General features: G+C 40.4%; 2 protein-coding genes across 2 annotated transcripts; one reads left to right on the top strand and one right to left on the bottom strand.

The window, feature by feature from the left end:
• Positions 1-674: 674 nt before the first annotated feature.
• LOC105694352 (retinoid-inducible serine carboxypeptidase) lies at positions 675-12,135 on the top strand. The gene is made up of 9 exons (XM_012414902.1): positions 675-768; positions 2,318-2,547; positions 9,195-9,425; positions 9,493-9,603; positions 10,089-10,308; positions 10,763-10,930; positions 10,993-11,070; positions 11,342-11,496; positions 11,676-12,135. Exons 1-9 carry the CDS (start codon positions 714-716, stop codon positions 11,736-11,738), a joined length of 1,311 nt encoding a protein of 436 aa, XP_012270325.1. The 5' UTR covers positions 675-713; the 3' UTR covers positions 11,739-12,135.
• Positions 12,136-14,831: 2,696 nt separating this feature from the next.
• LOC105694328 (piggyBac transposable element-derived protein 4-like) lies at positions 14,832-15,704 on the bottom strand. The gene has a single exon (XM_012414864.1). It carries the CDS (start codon positions 15,702-15,704, stop codon positions 14,832-14,834), a length of 873 nt encoding a protein of 290 aa, XP_012270287.1.
• Between the last annotated feature and the right edge of the window lie 2,963 nt (positions 15,705-18,667).

The raw sequence follows: 18,667 nt of genomic DNA, 5'->3' as shown, positions 1-18,667 counted from the left end.
AAGTTACACCGGAAGTCGCTTTGGCAGCCATCTTAGGATGCCGTAGAGACGTTATCCATGTAGCAATATTAATTGATATAATATTGGTAACTTGTAGTTCATATTGCGGCTAAATATTGCAAGTATTGCTCCAGCATTGAAATGTAATTATGATGACCGCCATCTTGGAAATTTATTCGACGCCATCCATGTAGCAATTTTAATTAGTACAATACTGGTAAACTGTAGTTCATATAGCGGCTAAATACTGCGCATATTGCTCCAGCATTGAAATTTAGTTATGACGACCGACATCTTGAAAATCTATTCGACGGCGTGTTAAACCTCTCGAGAAGCGCTGTTTCCCAATTGAATGATTCCCCTCGTCTTCGGAGAAATCGTGGGATTTATTTACATTTGTTAAATATTTGCACTATTTGCAGACTTTATTTAGGAAAGTATTGCCGCTGCGAGTTCCTATTCTTCGCCGATTTTGATAAAAATTTTAAAGTAACGCAAAAATCGGAACGGAAGTGCGGGGGGGGGGGCACCTACGGTACACCTACGATAACATTTACTTTACTTACATGGCGGGTATTATTCTATCTTATCGGGATCGACGAATTGAAGGCGACTAGTAGCAAGATAAGCCGTAACATTTTCTTATTTATTAGTATTCTAAGGTGCGTGTCGAGTTCAGTCGTCCACGGAAAACCGTCGTCGATTGTGACAAAATGGCAGCCAAGGCAATTTTGGCATTGTTGCTCTGTCTCGTCGCTGCAGCGAACGGTAAGTTAAGAAAAAAGGGAGAGCGCTCAAATCAAACTTCAACATTTCACCATTTTAAGGTGATATGAAAGGCACCGAGAAATTTAATCGACGTCGATAAAAGAAAATTCATCTACACCTTTTTTGGTGGTAACTCACATACTCAAGTGGTACCATAAACTGCCACGTCACATTACCAACACTTGTGTTTCTGTTTAAGTCTTTAACAGTCTATGTTGAGAATTATACGTTCCAGAACTTAAGCGTTCCAAATGTCATTTCAGTCAGTAACAATAAAGAGATCGACGTAAAACTGTCGAAATCTCGAGGATTCATGATTTTTGATACTCTAATGAACCAATGGTGCCATCTGTGACGTTTAGCTGCAACTTAATTTTTGCTCTACGAACACGCGTTACCCACGCGACAAGCCAGCATTCTCTTGCAATTATTCGTGAAAGTATTTCCCATATTTTCCTATCTAACTCTGTAATATTCCATTTCTATGATATTCCAAATTGAACAAGCTAGGTCCTGAAAGTCTTCATTTTCGCTTTTAAGCCTTTGAGAAGCGTAATATATCGAAGCCATGCGCAGACAACGTTGGTTCTAGTCCATGATAAATAAATACGTTTTTTATAAAAAATGAAATACATGAATTTTAGGGCCTACTGTAGGGTTTCCATATTCACGTGGTAAAATTTCAAACGTTTCGGTACACCCAATTCTGAGAAAAGTGTTATAAACGAGTGATCCTTCAGATGTCCCTTTTATATCACCTTAAACATGCGCGCGCATACAAATTAAGTTCGCGCCGAGCCGCTGGTTTTACGCCATGGTCGCACACTTTCCAATTGAACTTGGCTTCAGACGACAATAACGGTAATGAACGCCAACAATGGGGAGATTAAACTTTCCTGCGGCCTTCCCGACACTGAAAACCTGATACGAGAAATTCCCTACGATATGATACTATTACACAACGATCCTATCTTTCACGTACGAGATATTCGCTTCGGTCAAAATTATCGGAACACTAAAGTCTATGGCCTTACGACATCCTAAGACTAGTCTAATCCTTACGACATCTTGATGCTTGCGATACAAGGAGAAAAATAATTTGGTTACAACTACTATACCGACATGGTCAAAATACCGTGGGAAGTAAAACCATGCAAATGGGGAAATAGACCACATAGAATGGTAAATGTAACCTTGCCAATAGGTAATGTATCAATGGAGCTGCGTTTAAAATGTACAATAGTGATTAACATTTGGAATGGTAATATTAACTACATGAAGAGGTTAGAATAGGAATAACGCACAGGAAAATGGAAGGTAGAACGGTAATCCGGGAGCTGTGACCACAATTACAGTAAGATTTTACCCGTTGCACGGTTATTCTAACCTTGCCTATGTGAGTACAGAAACAATGGTCCCATTAGTGCTGACTGTTAGAAATAGAATTAGGGCTGATAGAAAGACCCATTAGAAACAGTGGTTTTCCTGACAGTTCTTTTCTTTCCATGTGTATTTAGCGCGAAACTATCGAGGGTGACGATCTTTGCAGGGAAGAAAGGATTCGGATCGGGCGAGCAAGAATGGGGTTATGTCACCGTAAGGCCGCACGCACACATGTTCTGGTGGCTGTATTATACTATAGCTAAAGTGCCCTCGTACTTCGAAAAACCTCTGCTGATCTGGCTGCAAGGAGGTCCAGGAGGATCTTCAACAGGATATGGGAACTTCGAGGAATTGGGTCCTCTGGATCTCCACCTACAAAAAAGGAATTTCACCTGGGTACGTTACTTAGAAAGAAAGTAATACTTCTGCAATTCATTTGCATGATGTAAAGATGGAGCTTCTATTCCCAAACTGAAATGTCCAGCTTCGCAACTTATCGGATTTGTTTCCTTTCCACTTTCACTTATTATATTTTTCATTGCATATGTATACACAGACTGATATAGTCACCAAAATATACGTGAAAGTCGACATAAAATACTACCCACAAGGAAACATTCCCAAATGTCCCACCCCGACTGCGATAAATTTTACATATGTTGCAGAATTATCAATCATTTTTTTCTTTTTTTCGGCGCCAATCGATCCGATCGAAATAAAAATTGCATGCCGTTAATGCTTGCATTAAATAAGAGTTTATGTGTTTTTAGTTTTTCCCGAACAGCCACTATTTGACACTATAAATATTAATCAAGGGCAGATAGTGTTTTCTACATAAACACTAGACGGATTCATATGAAACTCGGTACGAATATATTTCATGTCGGAAGGATCCATAAACGGTACCGTCCGGCACGGGGGTATCCCTCTAAAGGCGTGAACTACCCTTGAAAAAGAAACATTTCTTTTTCGAAAACAATTCATCCGACTGGAATAGAAACTTCACGACGATGATTCTTATGGAAAATAAGGTTTCATATGTTTTTAGTTTTCTTTCAAAAACAATTATGTAACGTGGTAAATATATTTGAATGACAAGCAGTATGTGCAATACCGTATCTCTGTCCGGTCGCGGCGTAATCATTTTATTCAAACATCTACATCACAGACATTCTTTTCATCGAAATTTTTTTCGGTTCGTACAAATAAATTATCATTAAGTCCGCAAATACAAACCTTATCCTACATAAATTGTCTCGCAATACATTGTACAGCGTGAATATATAAAAATACTCCAAGAATATTATTTCCGGAAAGCAAAGAAATACATTGGGAATAAGTGTATCAAAAAATATAATGTAATAAAAATAATTTTCACGTAAAATTATATCATGGTTTATTTTCATGACAATAGTGATGGTCGTCCAAGAAATGTTTGAAACAAAATGCTTTTCTGCACCAACAACATCGTATTATTGGTACCAAACCGCGAACTGCACATTTCATAACCGATGTTTTTTCGAAGGCAAATTCGACCTGATACTGGAAACTTTCTAACCTTTCATGGACATATCCACTTTTGAATCAGACATATTGAAAAAGGCTTTGATATCTAGGAAAAGATAATTGGTTATGTACGAGCGATTGCAGTTTAATAATATTGTTTCGCAAGTGAAGATTAACATCGTAATTATGTAAAAGCACGTTATCCAAGAATCGTCTCACAACTTTTTTCCAGACACTAAAACCATAGAAGGCTAAAGATTGAATTTGCGCGGTAGTTCCTTTTGATATGGTCATCAACATGACATCTTTATCTGCAGGCTTTATTTCATCGATAATATTTCTGCAATGACCGCTCCAGGAGTGCAGTAAGAGAAGACATCTCCGTCCAGTGTTTGGGAAAAACACTTCTTTTAGCAAAGTTTTAAAGTGACCTGTAATTCCAAAGTATCATTAACCGTGACGACTGTGCAGATTGCATTCATAAAAAGATGGTCAAGTACGTCATTAGCTGACGTCATTTTGCCGGCTGATGAAGTCAGAAGAAACACATTTGGGGGCTGATATAATGTTTTTTCTACTAGACGCCCAAATCGACCTCTTGGTTCCTTTAAATCTATCAATAAAGGTGATAATAATCGACCATCACAGGAGATTATTGGTTGAATTGTAAAACTGTGAGTTGTGGCCGATGTGGAATGAGCACAACATTCCACTTCTTGCGTTCTCTCTTACATTAACGTACGTCCTAAAGGAACTTCGAACTGGAATCGACTTCAATCAGAATTATATACATTTTGAGGCCCATACTCTGCCATAAGAACCTTTACAGAGTTAACAAACTCATCGCCTGACTTTTCCAAGCTCTCACCGTCTTCTACTGTCTTTTTCGAGATGAATTTTATGATTTTTCTAGAAATAATGCGATGAGCTTTTTTGAAATTGTAAATCTATTTTGCAGAAGCCATAAATTGCATGTTGTCGCTGCTCTGCTCTCCCCAACCTTCTAAAGCCCATTTTTTATTATCTGAACCGTGCACTATTAATCCAGCTTCGATAGCATTCCGTAATTTGATCAATGTAAATCTCGAGACGTATATCAATTTTTTTTTCTGAGTCCCTCCATCTACTTGTTTTGCCCACCTCGTTAACTGATGACGATGAGAAAATTTTCTAAATTGACTCTGGACATTGGAAAACTTGCAATAATCTTTTCTTTCACTCCGCCAGTAATCTACTGCTCGTTTTTAGTAATCAAAATCAAGATCATCTTGCACTGGACGAAGGCACACAAATGAAGAAGGTGCAGGCACTTCTTCCTTACTCCAATCTTCTGCGTCTTCGACATATTCTGCATCCATTTCTAAAAAGACTTCTTCGAAATCCAATGTCGAATCTTTGGTTATTTCTAAAGCATTATAGTCGAATATACTGTCCATAAGAAATTTTTGAATCGATTCTTTTAGAATTACTTCTTGCTAATTCAATTCAGGCGTTGGTAAATGCATTGTTTAAAATGTTGCGAGCAGTAAATTAATCACGTTCACTGGACATACGAGCATGTTTGAAAAATCAGAACGCGCTGACACAATTGAAAACTCTTTGTACTGAAGAATGTCTAACGATTGATAAGCCGCAAAGCACGCACAGAATTTATAAAGAGTCACACATCTGCTTGCGATACCATTCGTTTGTTTATATACCGACTCATGATCTCATATATACATGTTGGTGTTGTTTACAAGTCCTTCGTACTTATTTTTCCATAGTGTAATAGTACGGATTAGGCCGTGCAATATGCACCGTCTTTTCCACACTGTCGTGAGTCCGAGCCGCGTCAGAATTTTCCGGGAAAATTAAATCACCGGTTTCTGAGGTGCGAAGACCCGAGTAAGAGAGAGGCAGGCGTGCGAATTAGAGTAGAGAAGGATCGCTATGTCTCGTGCCGCGCAGACAATGTTTCGGTTTCTTATAAGTCTAAGCGTCGCTCGCTCAGCTGATCGGGGCCGAAATTCCAAATCGATCTCGTGTTTCGATATCTCGAATGCTCCGGGATTCTTAAACAACTCTGCCTGATGATTATTTAGCTATTTTTACTTGGTTGTGCTGGATTTATTTTGGATCGGAATTCTTAAACAACTCTGCCTGATGATTATTTAGCTATTTTTACTTGGTTGTGCTGGATTTATTTTGGATCGGAATTGAATTCTCAGACTGACGATTTATCTCATGAAAGTACGCCAACTGTTCATCATTGAATCCGGATAAAAAGGGATTCAAGGTGTGGGTACGATTGGGTTGGTTTCCTAGTATTTCGGAGTCCTATTAACTTCTTAATTTCTGTTTTAAACAATTCCTAAATTTGAATTTAGGTTATCCAGTTTCGGCTATCCACTGGTCTTAGGGTTTTGAGGGTTGAGAGGATATGTTGTGTTGGGTTCTTTGTTTTGCACTTCTTCGTGCTCCGATTCTTCGAATCGACTGTGAAAGTTCGGCAGATCGAAGGCAATCTCAATGATTGAGTCCGAGCAGTCTCGCACAATCGAAAATAGTGTTAGTTCCTGCTTCAGAGCTGTCGCATTAACAAGGCTGAAGGTACGGATCTACACTTTCTTTGTATTCTTTTCCTGCGAACCTGCTTCGATTGACTTCTGTCAATCGAAGGTATGGCTCCTTTTCTTTCACTTTTTTTTTTCCTTTCACGATCTACTGTTCGTGTTTTTGGGAGATGCTGCCATAGCACAGTCCCAGGATTTAGGTGTGAAAAGGATTTCGAATTTAGGGAGGCGACGGCTACCTCGATGGCAGAGATCGCTGGGGTTGGGATTTAATTCCTAAAATTCTCCTATAAATTTTATTTCATCAATAGTTTGCCTCTGGCTGACTCCTGACTTTCTACTTTCTAAATATATGTCCAATTGGGACCTGAATCTATTCTAGCTTTATTAAATTTGTAATATTTCAATTTATTCTCCTAGCTATCTACGCCTGTCCTCTATTAGAACTCATCCTATTCTGTCTTTTAGAATTCTGCTTGAAGTCTCCTGGAGTCTCGCGGCCTCTCTCTACTCCTAGGCTTCCTCCTACTTTTCGCCCTTTTCGCATCGCCTATTTCTTAGGTTATTACGCACGCGTCGATCGCCGTCGATTTCGCTCTCGCGCAAGCGCTCCCAATTCGCCCCGTTACAATAGACAACTGATCTATTTTTATCTTCGGACTCGCGAAGATATGTGATAAAGAACGGCGCAGTGGTTTATTTTTAATGCATGACGAAAACGTTATACAATGTATTGCAAGGCAATTTACGTAGGATAAGGTTTGTATTTGCGGACTGGATGATAATTTATGTGTTCGGACCGAAAGAAATTTCGGTGAAAAGAATGTCTGTGATGTAGATGTTTGAATAAAATGATTACGCCGCGATCGGACAGAGATACGGTATTGCACATACTGCCTGTCATTCAAATATATTTACCACGTTACATAATGGTTTTTGAAAGAAAACTAAAACCATATGAAACCTTATTTTCCATATGAATCATCGTCGTGAAGTTTCTATTTCAGTCGGATGAATTGTCTTCGAAAAAGAAATGTTTCTTTTTCAAGGGTAGTTTACCCCTTTAGAGGGATACTTCCGTGTCGGACGGTATCGTTTGTGGATCCTTCCGACACGAGATATGTTCGTATCGAGTTGCATGTGAATCCGTTCAGTATTTATGTACAAAACACTACCTGCCCTTAATTAATATTTATAGTGTTAAGTAGTGGCTTTTCGGAAAAAACTTAAAACACAAAATACTCTTATTTAATGCAAGCATTAACGGCATGCAGTTTTTATTTCGATTGGATCATTTGTCGCCGAAAAAAAAGAAAAAAGTTTTTGATAAGGGTAGTTTACCCCCGTCGAGGGGGTGCAACCGTGTAGAGTGGTATCGTTTCTGGATCCTCCTTACACGAGATATATTTATACTAAGTTTCACTGAAATCCGTGGAGTGCTTCTATGAAAAAAAAACGATTTTTTCATCAAACTTTAAGGGGTTGTTTCACCCCCTAGATATCAATCTTAGCACGTAAAAAAATACGTATCCCTTAGATTTTCGAGTTCTACAACATGTATAAAAGTTATCGAAATTGGGGTGGGACATTTGGGAATGTTTCTTTGTCAGTACTCCGTAATGTACACATTCGCCCGGCAGGTTCACTCGAGTCAGGGTACATAGTGCCACGTCACACATCGACCCGCCATATACGCACACACACGTACGGGATAGATGACATCACAGGCTTGGTGTGCGGGAAAGAGAGAGGGGATACATTTCAACGCGTAACGCTTTTTCGTTACATCTAACCTTTTCTAGCATTTTACTTGTTAAGGTCGATTTGATATCTCCGCGATTCAAAGATTAGTTTATTCCAATGGCTAATTGAATCCATTATTCGCTAACGGGTCCAGCGTATCTGGGCTCGCACCCAGTGACTCTTCATGCAGTCTTTGCGAACAATCCGCTCCTTCGAGAGTCGACGAAGACCATTGACCCCCCTTGGCCAAGGCGCCGGTCACTTTCTTTCACTTTCGAGGTCCCTTTCCTCAAGTACTTATTTGCATCGCCTGCGAGTCGCCTCGCTCTACTCATGTGGAAAGTATTAAGTTCCACTCGTCCAAACGTTTCTAAAAGGACAGTTTATGTCCTTACCACTTCAGCTCAACTTTCTAAAGTATAACCTGTCCTAAGTAAAGGCAATTTTTCTCCATCGTCTCTTTTGTCCTTTCTCTATCCTTCCTCTGGTCCTTCTCTGAAATCCTCGTGCGACCCCCACATTTGCAGTCTTCACTCACGCCTCTGGAAATGCATAAAACTTCCCATTCCTCGTTTTTCCTTGACCAATCGGCTGCATAGCAAGAAAACAGTTCGTTGGTTCAATCAACCTATCCGTGACTTTCTTTCCAAAACTCCGCTTCTCTGGAACTCCCTCCGGGACGTTCATAATTCTTAACTTTCGTCCCAAAAATCTAGATTCGAATGAACCACCACAAGACCATCACCGCTCCGGTATTCCCGCGTCTTTCGATCTCCCGTGCGACCGTTCGCGTCCGCGGTTAGTAACAGACTCCTAGATCTCGAGCGAGACTCAACATCTCAATTGCTATTAACGCTCCTCGCTGAGCTTACGGCTCCAAGTTTCCTCGCTCGAGACAATCGCCCAGTTCGCGTGCGCTTGCGACCGTTCGGCACATTTAATTCTGAGATCTTTTGATCTCACCACTGTCATTTCATCCGCTACATTGTAATCATCTCGCCGCATTAGTTGTTTGTTACCGGATTTAGTTATTGTTAATAATCTTTGTTAAATCATTCACTCTTCGCATCCACCTTATTGATTCGTCGTTAGAGCGTTTTTTGCTAGCAAATTCGGTAGTGCAATCACTAAAATAACTAATATTACTCTTTAAATGGTCGAGGCTCGGGCGCCGCATAAGAAGGTTTACTTAAATATTGAAATAAAAACATGGCGAACTGATTTTCTTCCTTTGTTCAGATTAACGAGTACAACGTCCTCTTCATCGACAATCCCGTGGGAACGGGATTTAGTTATGTGGAAAGGCAATCTGTGTACACGAAAACAAACGCCGAAATTGCCACAGACCTTTTGGAGTGTATTAAAGGCTTTTTGAAAGCGTTTCCAGGATTTCAAAATGTACCTACTTACGTAACCGCTGAGTCTTACGGCGGAAAAATGGCGGCGGAATTTGCGAACGTCTGGTACAAGGTACGGCCCGGAAATTGGAAGTTCCTGGCGAAAGTAATGTCTTTCTTCAAAATTTTTCGTTTTCTAGGCTCAACAATTAGGAGAAATAACCAGCAATTTGAAGGGGGTCGCTCTCGGAGATTCATGGATCTCGCCGATTGACTCAGTGCTCACTTGGGCGCCATTTTTGTTGAACACGGTATTTAATTAATAATTATTATTATTGTATAGTACTGCACCAGATGGAAAAATATGGAAAATATTTTCACAAACGATTGCAAGAGAGTGCTGGCTTGTCCTGTGGGTAACATGTTCTTAGAGCAAGAATTTAGTTGTGGCTAAACGTCACAGATGGCGCCGTTGGTCCATTAGAGTATCAAAAACATCAATTCACGGGATTTCGACAGTTTCACATCGATCTCTTCATCATTACTTTACTGAAGTAATATATGAAATACTTCATTTAGTATAATTCTCAACGTGGAGCGTTACAGACTCCAACATAAATATAAATGTAGCTAACGTGACGCGCTAGAGTATGTTACAACTTGAGTTTTCAAAATGGCGTTACCACCGAAAAAAGTATAGATCAATTTTATTTTATCGACGTCAATTAAGTTTCTTAGCGCCTTTCATATCGCCTTAAAGCAAAACTTAATTACTGAAGACAGAATTCCGTTTTAGGGAATGGTCGACAAACGCGGATATCGAGAAATCGCCGAGGCTGCGAAACGAACGAGTCTTGCCGTCAACACTTCGAATTGGATTACAGCCACGAATCTTTGGGCACACACGGAAGAAATAATCCTGAAAGTGACCAACAACATAGACTTCTACAACATCCTCTACCGGAAGCAGCCGAAGCCAATGGCCGATCTAAAAGACGCGAATTCTTTATCGAAAGGTGAACGCCGCGCACAGAGAAACAATTTACAGTGACGATACAACATTTTATTTGCGTGCGTTATAACAAATTTTTACTTGCCATCAAGAGGCAAATAATTTACAGTAATTATAAAAAGAATTTCACTTGCGCGAATATATGTAAACGTTTGAAAATTGGTCAGCAAACATTTTCTCAAAATCTTTTTTATTGCGCGGGTAAGAAAATCGCTATAGATATTAACGGATATTTTCAGCTACAGGTACAGCTGACTTTTACAGAAATGTTTCCACTAGCTGTACATGTAAGAAAGTAAAATTAACTCGATAAATCCGTTAATGGCACAGTTTTTAACCGTATCGTAAACAACAATTTCCAACGGATAGGCTTCTGTAACTTTAAGGCTCTTATTTTTCTCCGTTTAGCGTCCCCCAACGGGACCAAAATGGCGTCGCCTATCGATCTCTTCTTGCAGGCACGGTCTTCCAACAACTTATCCTGGAGGATCCTGACGCTCTCCTGAACGAATTAATGAACACCAAGGTGAAGACGGCTCTAGGCCTCAATGTCACCTGGGGTAACCAAAGTTCAACAGTCTTTGCAGAGCTTTATGAAGATTTTATGAAACCTACCACCGAACAAGGTAACGGATTCCTCCTTGCTATCATGAATTACTCTAATTACACATTATTTTTCATAACTCAGTGCAACTTTTGCTGAACAATACGAACCTAGAGGTCTTCATCTTCACTGCTCAGTTGGACCTCATCGTTGACACGCCCGGTAAATTAATAATAATTACTCTTTGAATGAACAAAATATTTCATTGGTACTGTTCAAAGAAATACTTCTTTGGTTAATCAAGTTTTGTTTTTCTTAGTACACGATTAATATAAAATCTGAGGTCGCAGAAAATTTCTACCCAGAAATGTGAAGTTCACGATCGACATAAAATTATTTCTAAGGTCATAACATACTTCCAGGTCCAACAAAAATTGTATATGAACTTTTTTCAAGGTTTGCAGAGAGTGATGAGTATTTCGTCTGTGAACAGGAACTCTTCTCTGGGTCGAGCGTCTCAGGTGGAAAAATTCTGCAAACTGGTTGTCAGCTCGCAGAATTCCCTTGGTGGTGAACAACGTAATCGAGGGATATGTCAAGGAGTATGGGAACCTGAAGATGTACTGGTTCAACCGATCGGGACACATGGCAAGTCTCTGTAATTCTATACTTTCTCGTCTCTTGTCCAGAGAAACTGCTTCGTTGTTCCTTACTTGAACGTACCCGATATTTGGAGGCAATATACAAGGTCCACCAGAGGTTCTGCATGTGAAATCTCCGAGAACCGGCGGAGAGCTCTGAAGACTTTAATTTTTCGTCGTTTTCAGGCACCAAGAGACAATCCTGACGCAATGGCCTCCATGCTGCGACATCTCACTGGCGGCCAGTAATTTGCAGGCTGTCGCATTTTGCCGGGCATTCATTTAAATCTGCAGTCGGATGCAAGAAAACATTACTTCAAAAGTCATCGATCGACTTATAATCGTCAAAACCCTCCTCGAAAATTCGCTACAAATTTATATGGCTACCGAACCTAATTGCGATACTACTCACGTATTTAGCAACGTTGTAATTCCTAAATTTAAGTGAAATTGAAGTGAACTCCCCCCCCAAATTGGTCGATTCGAATAAGACACTGTTTTTTAACCCTTTTAATGCCGGACGACGATATATCGTTGCGTATGCGACAGCGCCTTATTCTTCGCACTGCGAGAAAGCTCTGTCGCAAAATAAATTTATATAACGTTATAAACGGTCTAATATCATTGCAATAGAATTTAAAAAATTGTTTTTGGGTTTAATTCTTTGTTATATTCTATGCTGGTTGGTGCCGAGGCTTTGTATGCGCTGGAGCGATAAGGTAGAATCTCGATACGAGATAGTTTCTTGAAACCGTAATCGCAATATGTTTACGATAGTTATCAGAGAGCTCATATGTCACGCCGTGCATCGACACTGCGAGCCCGTGCGTGCCTCTGGAATGCCAGCTCTGCACCTTACTTCTTCCCGGCGCAGGGCTCGCTTTCTCTGAACCCGATTTTATTTTAACTTTAGAATCTAGATTTTTAACTTGATTACATCGAGACGTAACATTTGCTTGAAATGGGAATTCCCGTAGACCCACAATTTTTAGTTACTGGTCAAGAAATCATTGATACATTCCAAGGTTTGAGCAAATGTTTAGCCGCAATAGATTTCAATTACTTTGCAAGCTTTTTCATACTGTGGACAACGGCACTTTACCATCACGACATAGCCATGAATATGACCCAGCAGCAAAATTTGAACCTGTTATTGCTCATGCAAATAGGAAATTCAAGTACTATTATTCTCCTAATCAGCAGTAGCGCAGTTGAGCATGGACGAGTCATTAGTAGGCACAAAATGCAGATTAACACTAACGCAGTATTTGCCGATTAAAAAGCATCATAGATGGGGTATAAAATTTTGGATGCTAATCGATGCCATCTCTCATTATTGCTTTTCATTTTATTGCTATCGAAGAGCCAAGGATCAGCGTGACAAAGTAGAAATAAAGGAAAAAGGTCTTGCTCATGTTGAAATAGACAAATTACTGAACATGGGTTTTTTTATACTTTACTTTATGAAGGGATACCACATAATAGCCGACAATTTTTTACCAGCATTACACTAGCAAGATCCTTGTTTGAGGAACACACATTCTTAACCGGTACAATACGCAGCAACAGAAAATATATTCCATCGCATCTTAAACAGGAATTACAAGTGGGCGAATATAAGTATTTACGAAATCGGGGAATACTATTATTAGCATATAGAGAAAAAAATCACAGAAAAAAAAATGTACTACTATTATCAACATATGGAATAGCTACAAATAAAACAACTGTAATTCGAAGACGGAATCAGCAAAGAGAAGTCGGAAAACCTGAAATCGTAGACAATTACAATAAATTTATAGGGGGTATCGACTCTCAAATATGATGCTTTACGCATATTTGGACGAGCAAAAATTTCGGAAAAGTTTTTTTTTCCATTTTTTTACGAATGGCTTTGAATGCATATATCTTATTCCAAGTGAATACAGAAGGAAATCTTATGCTTCGAATGCAATTCATTTGCAATATCATTCAATCGATAACAACAGAATGGATGGCGAAAAATAGGATAAATCCGGAAACGTCATTGGGCGAAACATCGACCAATCTAGCAGTCCTAGGTATTCGTAAACTTTCTGGAAGGAGGGAAAAAGTTTTCGTTGTTTGTATTAGGAAAGATGGTGGGCCTGTGCGAAGATCACGCACAACTTGTAATTATTCTAATAAAGGGTTACACGGTGTATGCATCAGTGAGCATCAATGCCAAATAAATTGTTTGCATGAGTAAAAATAAGTAAATATTACATATTCTTAGTCGCCAAATAACTAAATATAAATATTTATAATAACACCACAATATTTTTTCAGAGACGTTATACCAGCTACACGATCCATTTATCCCTTTGCACTTGTTACGGGGCAGCCGAGCGGATGCGAGGCCGGGGTAATTCGGATAGAGATTACCTAAATCTTGCGCGTAACGGTTATTTTGAGTTTGTGAGGAGATTGATCCGAGCGGCTAGATCAATTCCTCTGGTGGGATCTAGGAGAGTGAGGAATAAAAAGGGGTGCGGACGAAAGGCTATGTGGCGATAAGAGTTGTATTTATTCGTACGCGAGGTTTGATCTACAGTCAGCTGTGAGGAGCACACGAGGTGCATTGACCCAACTTCTCTGGATTAGTAAACTTCCGCGTCGCGGAGGTTCGGGTGTCGCGATAGCGCGCTTTAGCGGCGGCAGGTTACTGGACGCCGGAGTGCTGACGCGCGAATTCCTAATATTTTAGTGGTGGTCTGCGCGTGATTCTATCTCGCGATGCTGAGATTCGGTCTCAGTTGTTAAAAGTAAATTGATGGGTTCTTAATCTATCCGGTTAACCGGAGCAAGGCATGGAAATCGCGATTATTGTTAGTATTCGGTTTTGGTCGGAGATGAAGGGTTAATAAGTAAACTAGAATGAAAATGAGGATGAATCGAGCTTGCGNTTTATTTTTATATCGAAAACAACAAAATTTGATAAATATTATACTCTGTAATTTGTTTTCGTGTGATATTTCGTAAAACAATGGCCAAGATGCATCGTAGGTTTATTAGGACACGTATCACAGTAATACGTTACTTCCCGCCTACCTCCAGGCGTGTTACGGTTAAAGCAAACCTTGCAGTCCCTTTTTGGCCCTTTTAGTACTATGTGAAGCTACCCATGTAGTCGGATTTCATCGGAATGCGGCGTAGACGCTTACTCACGATGCTAGCGATATGATCCTCTCAATTGCTCGACAAGTGTTTTTAGAAATCGCAAATGGCTGAGAGGCTTTTCCCCTTTATTGGTCTTTTCTAGTTTATACAGAATGTAGGAATTGATTAGGAAAATTTCCATGCCCCCCAAAAAAGCTTACGCCACTATTTAAGCAATTTTCGCAGAACACAATACGTTGATGCATATTGGTCCGCCCGATCAACACCACCCATATATTTTATATAATTCAATACAATATTAGGTTTCTTGACCATTATTTCCACACCACCTCGTGTAATCCTTTTGACCGTCGACATTCTTGTGTCACCCCTTGTAGTCAAACAAGTGACAATCCTCTTATCTTTCCACCCTAAAAGTAAGGTGATGTCCCGTTGATACGCAACCGTGGTTTTTTTCGAAAAATTTAACTTTATTATTTCCATGGGCAATTCTTTCCTGTTCGTTAAGATTGTTCCTGTGATATTGCATTTCAATTTAGCTAGTTCTTGAGCTAAGACATAACTAGTATAGTAGCGATCCGTGTATATATGGTGCCGCTGAGCACATGGAATGTTCTCCAACAACATTGTGTATAAGTATATCGGAATTCTTGATGAAACAGGTAAATCGGGTCTGACCAAGAGCTCTGTTGTGAGTGATCCATAATATGGCAAAATGCAGCAAATGTAGCCAATCTTCGAGTCAGCCAAAGTATAAACTCTGATACCCCATTTTGTCGGTTTCTTAGGATTGTATGTTATGAACGAAATTCGACCCTTGAATTTGATCGTTGACTCGTCCACACATATATGCTCGTCCGGTATAAAATAATCCAAGAACTTTGAGTTGATATAGTCCAAAAAGCAACTTACTCGTTGTAGTCGCGTTGTAGGATTCGTGTTGCGCGTTGACATAGTTTTCAGATGAAGTATCCAGAATATTTGGCTAAATCTGTCTCTTGTAAATGTATCCGAATAGAAAGGAATATACCTGGCGATATTCCTCGACCAATATTCTTGCAAATTGGCCAACGGCATTGTGCCTATATTGATTATAACAGCAATAAATGCCCAGAATTCTGCATTGTTCACATCATGCCAGGTTCGCCACATCGAATTTGCAGATAGCGTCTTCTCTTCCAATTTTTGTTTTGCATATAATTTGGTTTAACAAATAATTTTTTCCACGAGGTCATTGGTGAAAAACAGTTTACTAAAATCCATTGGTTGTTTCATATTAGAAACTATTCGTGGTGCTGTGGGGTTTTGGCCAGGTATAAATTGTACGTTTGGTGGGACTTCTTCGTACTCTCTGCAAAGTACCCATTTTGAACTGCTTGCACCTTCCACAGTTTCACTTTCGACTTCACTTTCAACTTCACATTCGCTCTCTATAATTCTAATTTTTCGTTGTCTCACACCTCTTACTTCCTCACTATCTTCTCCACTGGATTCGTTCGTTTCGTGGCGTAATCCATCGGAATTCAATGTAATTTCTTCATCCAAAGCAGTAAAATTGAATTCGTCCGAACTTGAGCTGATCTGATCTTGATCCATATTTTTAGGACTCAAAAACATTTCAGTTGCTATATTCACTGCCAAGACTGTTTCAAGCGAATGCTATGCTGAGACTAACTAAACTGAGCTAAGGTTTGGCTAAAAATGTAAGCCGAGCCTAGTCCACGAAAGTATTTCCGAGAGAAATATATTATCGCATATCGTAAATAAGCAGAGCGAGTGACAAAAGACCGCAGCGCCGTAGCAGCGTCGCTCGAGTTGACACTTCAAATCAGCCGGGCGCCGCAGCAACACCGCTCGAGTTGACACTTCAAATCAGCCGGGCGCGGTATCCGCGCTCGAGTGCAAAAAAATTCTGTAATAGATCTGTCTGATGCATCATGGAGTTATCCTTTCGTTCTCAGAACCGATATTAGTTATTTTATTAAAAATGATTGAAAATGAAATACTTATACTTCTGTTACGTGGCGACCGAGTGGCTAGCGAGGTCGGGGGAATTTTGTAGATTCCTCGGAGCGGTATACTGTTTGTAGAGATATTAACTCGTACGCACACGTAACCAGTTTATTATTTGAGAGATATGGAGAGGATAACCCGAACGGCTAGGTCAACCTCTTTGGTGGGATCGATAGGTGTTTTGGTCCTCAAAGGGTATTGGAAAGTTGCAATGAGGACACAGGAGGGTTTTAAGGTTTCGTGAGAACCAAGTCATTGTGTTGCATTGAATGAAACAGTTATATTTATGATATAAGGGGTACAATGCACATGCGGGTAAGGTGTACAAATATGTGCTGCGCTAAGCAGATCGTCGCGAGTCAAGACAAGGACGTTGTGGGCTCGCGGAAGTGTAATGGAGATACGTCCGCGTATCAATTGCGGAATGCTGACGCGGAATTCTTTGCTTGCAAGGTGCGCTTTGCCTTACTCAGCAAGGGCGGCTAATGAGTTGCGATTCATACTTGAAGAGTTAGAATTTGATAGTTGTTACCGGGAAGTAGATACCGAATTCTATCGTGAGTTAGTAATTTGGAATAGGGTTCAAAATAGAGTGATAAAAGAGTAAAAGAGTGGAACTCTTCGAAGAGGACCTGTACCTTGGCTTCGCAGAGGCCTTTACTTCCGGTGACTTCTCTCCTACGTCCTGCCAGTAGCGATGAACTGCACGTGAACGCCTTCAAAGCGGGGCGTGCCCTAGGGTTGGAGCTTCCTAAGATTCTCCCCCTGGTCCGGAATTCGCAGCGCCGTCGTTCTTCTCACTGTTGGCTCGTGGATGTCGGAGTACCGAAATACACAACTGTTACTACGGTAGGGTCAGCTCTTCAGAGAGCTCCAGCCTCGCTCCTGAGACTGCTAGGTACGCTGTATTAAACCCTTCTATACTACTGACGGCTGCTTTTCGGTACCGCTTTTATACGAGAGCTTATCCTTGAGATGCCCGTGAGGACAGGGTCCGGTTTCTTTGTTTCTGGATTTTGTTGTTAGAAGTTTGATCGGAAGTGCTGAGGTAGTCAGTATGTTGACGGAAAAATAGGTCCGTGTTTTGGTCCAGAGTGCAGTTCGATGCGGAATGCGTGCGAATAAGCCAAAACATTCCTCGATGATTGTTCCACTCGTTATTTTTTCGGTTTAATCGGACGATACTGTCGTTGCTTTGGATTCGATATTTATCTTCCGGTAACTGACTCATACTTAATAGAATTCGCGCGTCTCTATTTTGAGGAAAATCGGGTAGCCTCGTAACACTTCCCCCCCTTAGATGAAACGTCGTCGTATGAACGGTGCTTTCAGAGGGCTGGGCTAAACGAGGAATAGAGAGGGTGTCAGTATTACAAGAGTTAGTCGTGTGATCAACCAAAAAGGTAGCGTTGATTACACGTTACAATGCTTATGCTAGAGTTAGTCTTGTCATCTAAATAATGCTTGGATATATATAAATTTTTATTTTATTAAAAATTTTTTTTTATTTATTTTTTTTATAGTTTGATATGAAAATGTTTCTCTCCTTTTTCATCTAATTCGGATGGGTTCGCTGTCAGATATTCCTTTAGGCAAGTGGTACAATCCTCTGCGTACCTTATCTGAAGTACGCGGTTTCCACATTCGGTGCAGGTGAGGTTCGCGGATCCTACGAGGGTGAAGCTATGCCACCAAACTATTCGGTGGTCTTCCCAATGGGGGTATCGGAGTCGGTTGTAATAACACTGGTGGCACATTTTTTCGTTTCTTTCAGGGTGCTACCACAGACTGCCTCCTCGGGGTGTGAGACATCGTAATTGAAATAGGAGTCCGTAGGCGTTGGGATATTGACGGGGAAAGACGCCGTCAATGGAGGGGTTTTCGGGCGGTGTTGCGTAGTCGCACAGGTGATGCAACATAGGTGATGCAACACAGGCATTCCTGCGTGGAGGGTGTGCTGATGATGCGGCTTTTGTTAAGAGGCGTGTTTGCCTGGTGGCCGTGCGCCTGGGAGAAGAAAAAGGGGT

Source organism: Orussus abietinus, unplaced genomic scaffold (genome assembly GCF_000612105.2).
Source record: "Orussus abietinus isolate OABI.00-Male unplaced genomic scaffold, Oabi_2.0 scaffold810, whole genome shotgun sequence".
Classification (NCBI taxonomy): Eukaryota; Metazoa; Arthropoda; class Insecta; order Hymenoptera; family Orussidae; genus Orussus; species Orussus abietinus.
Note: the sequence above shows the minus strand (reverse complement) of the source record. Positions and strands in the feature narration are given on the sequence as shown.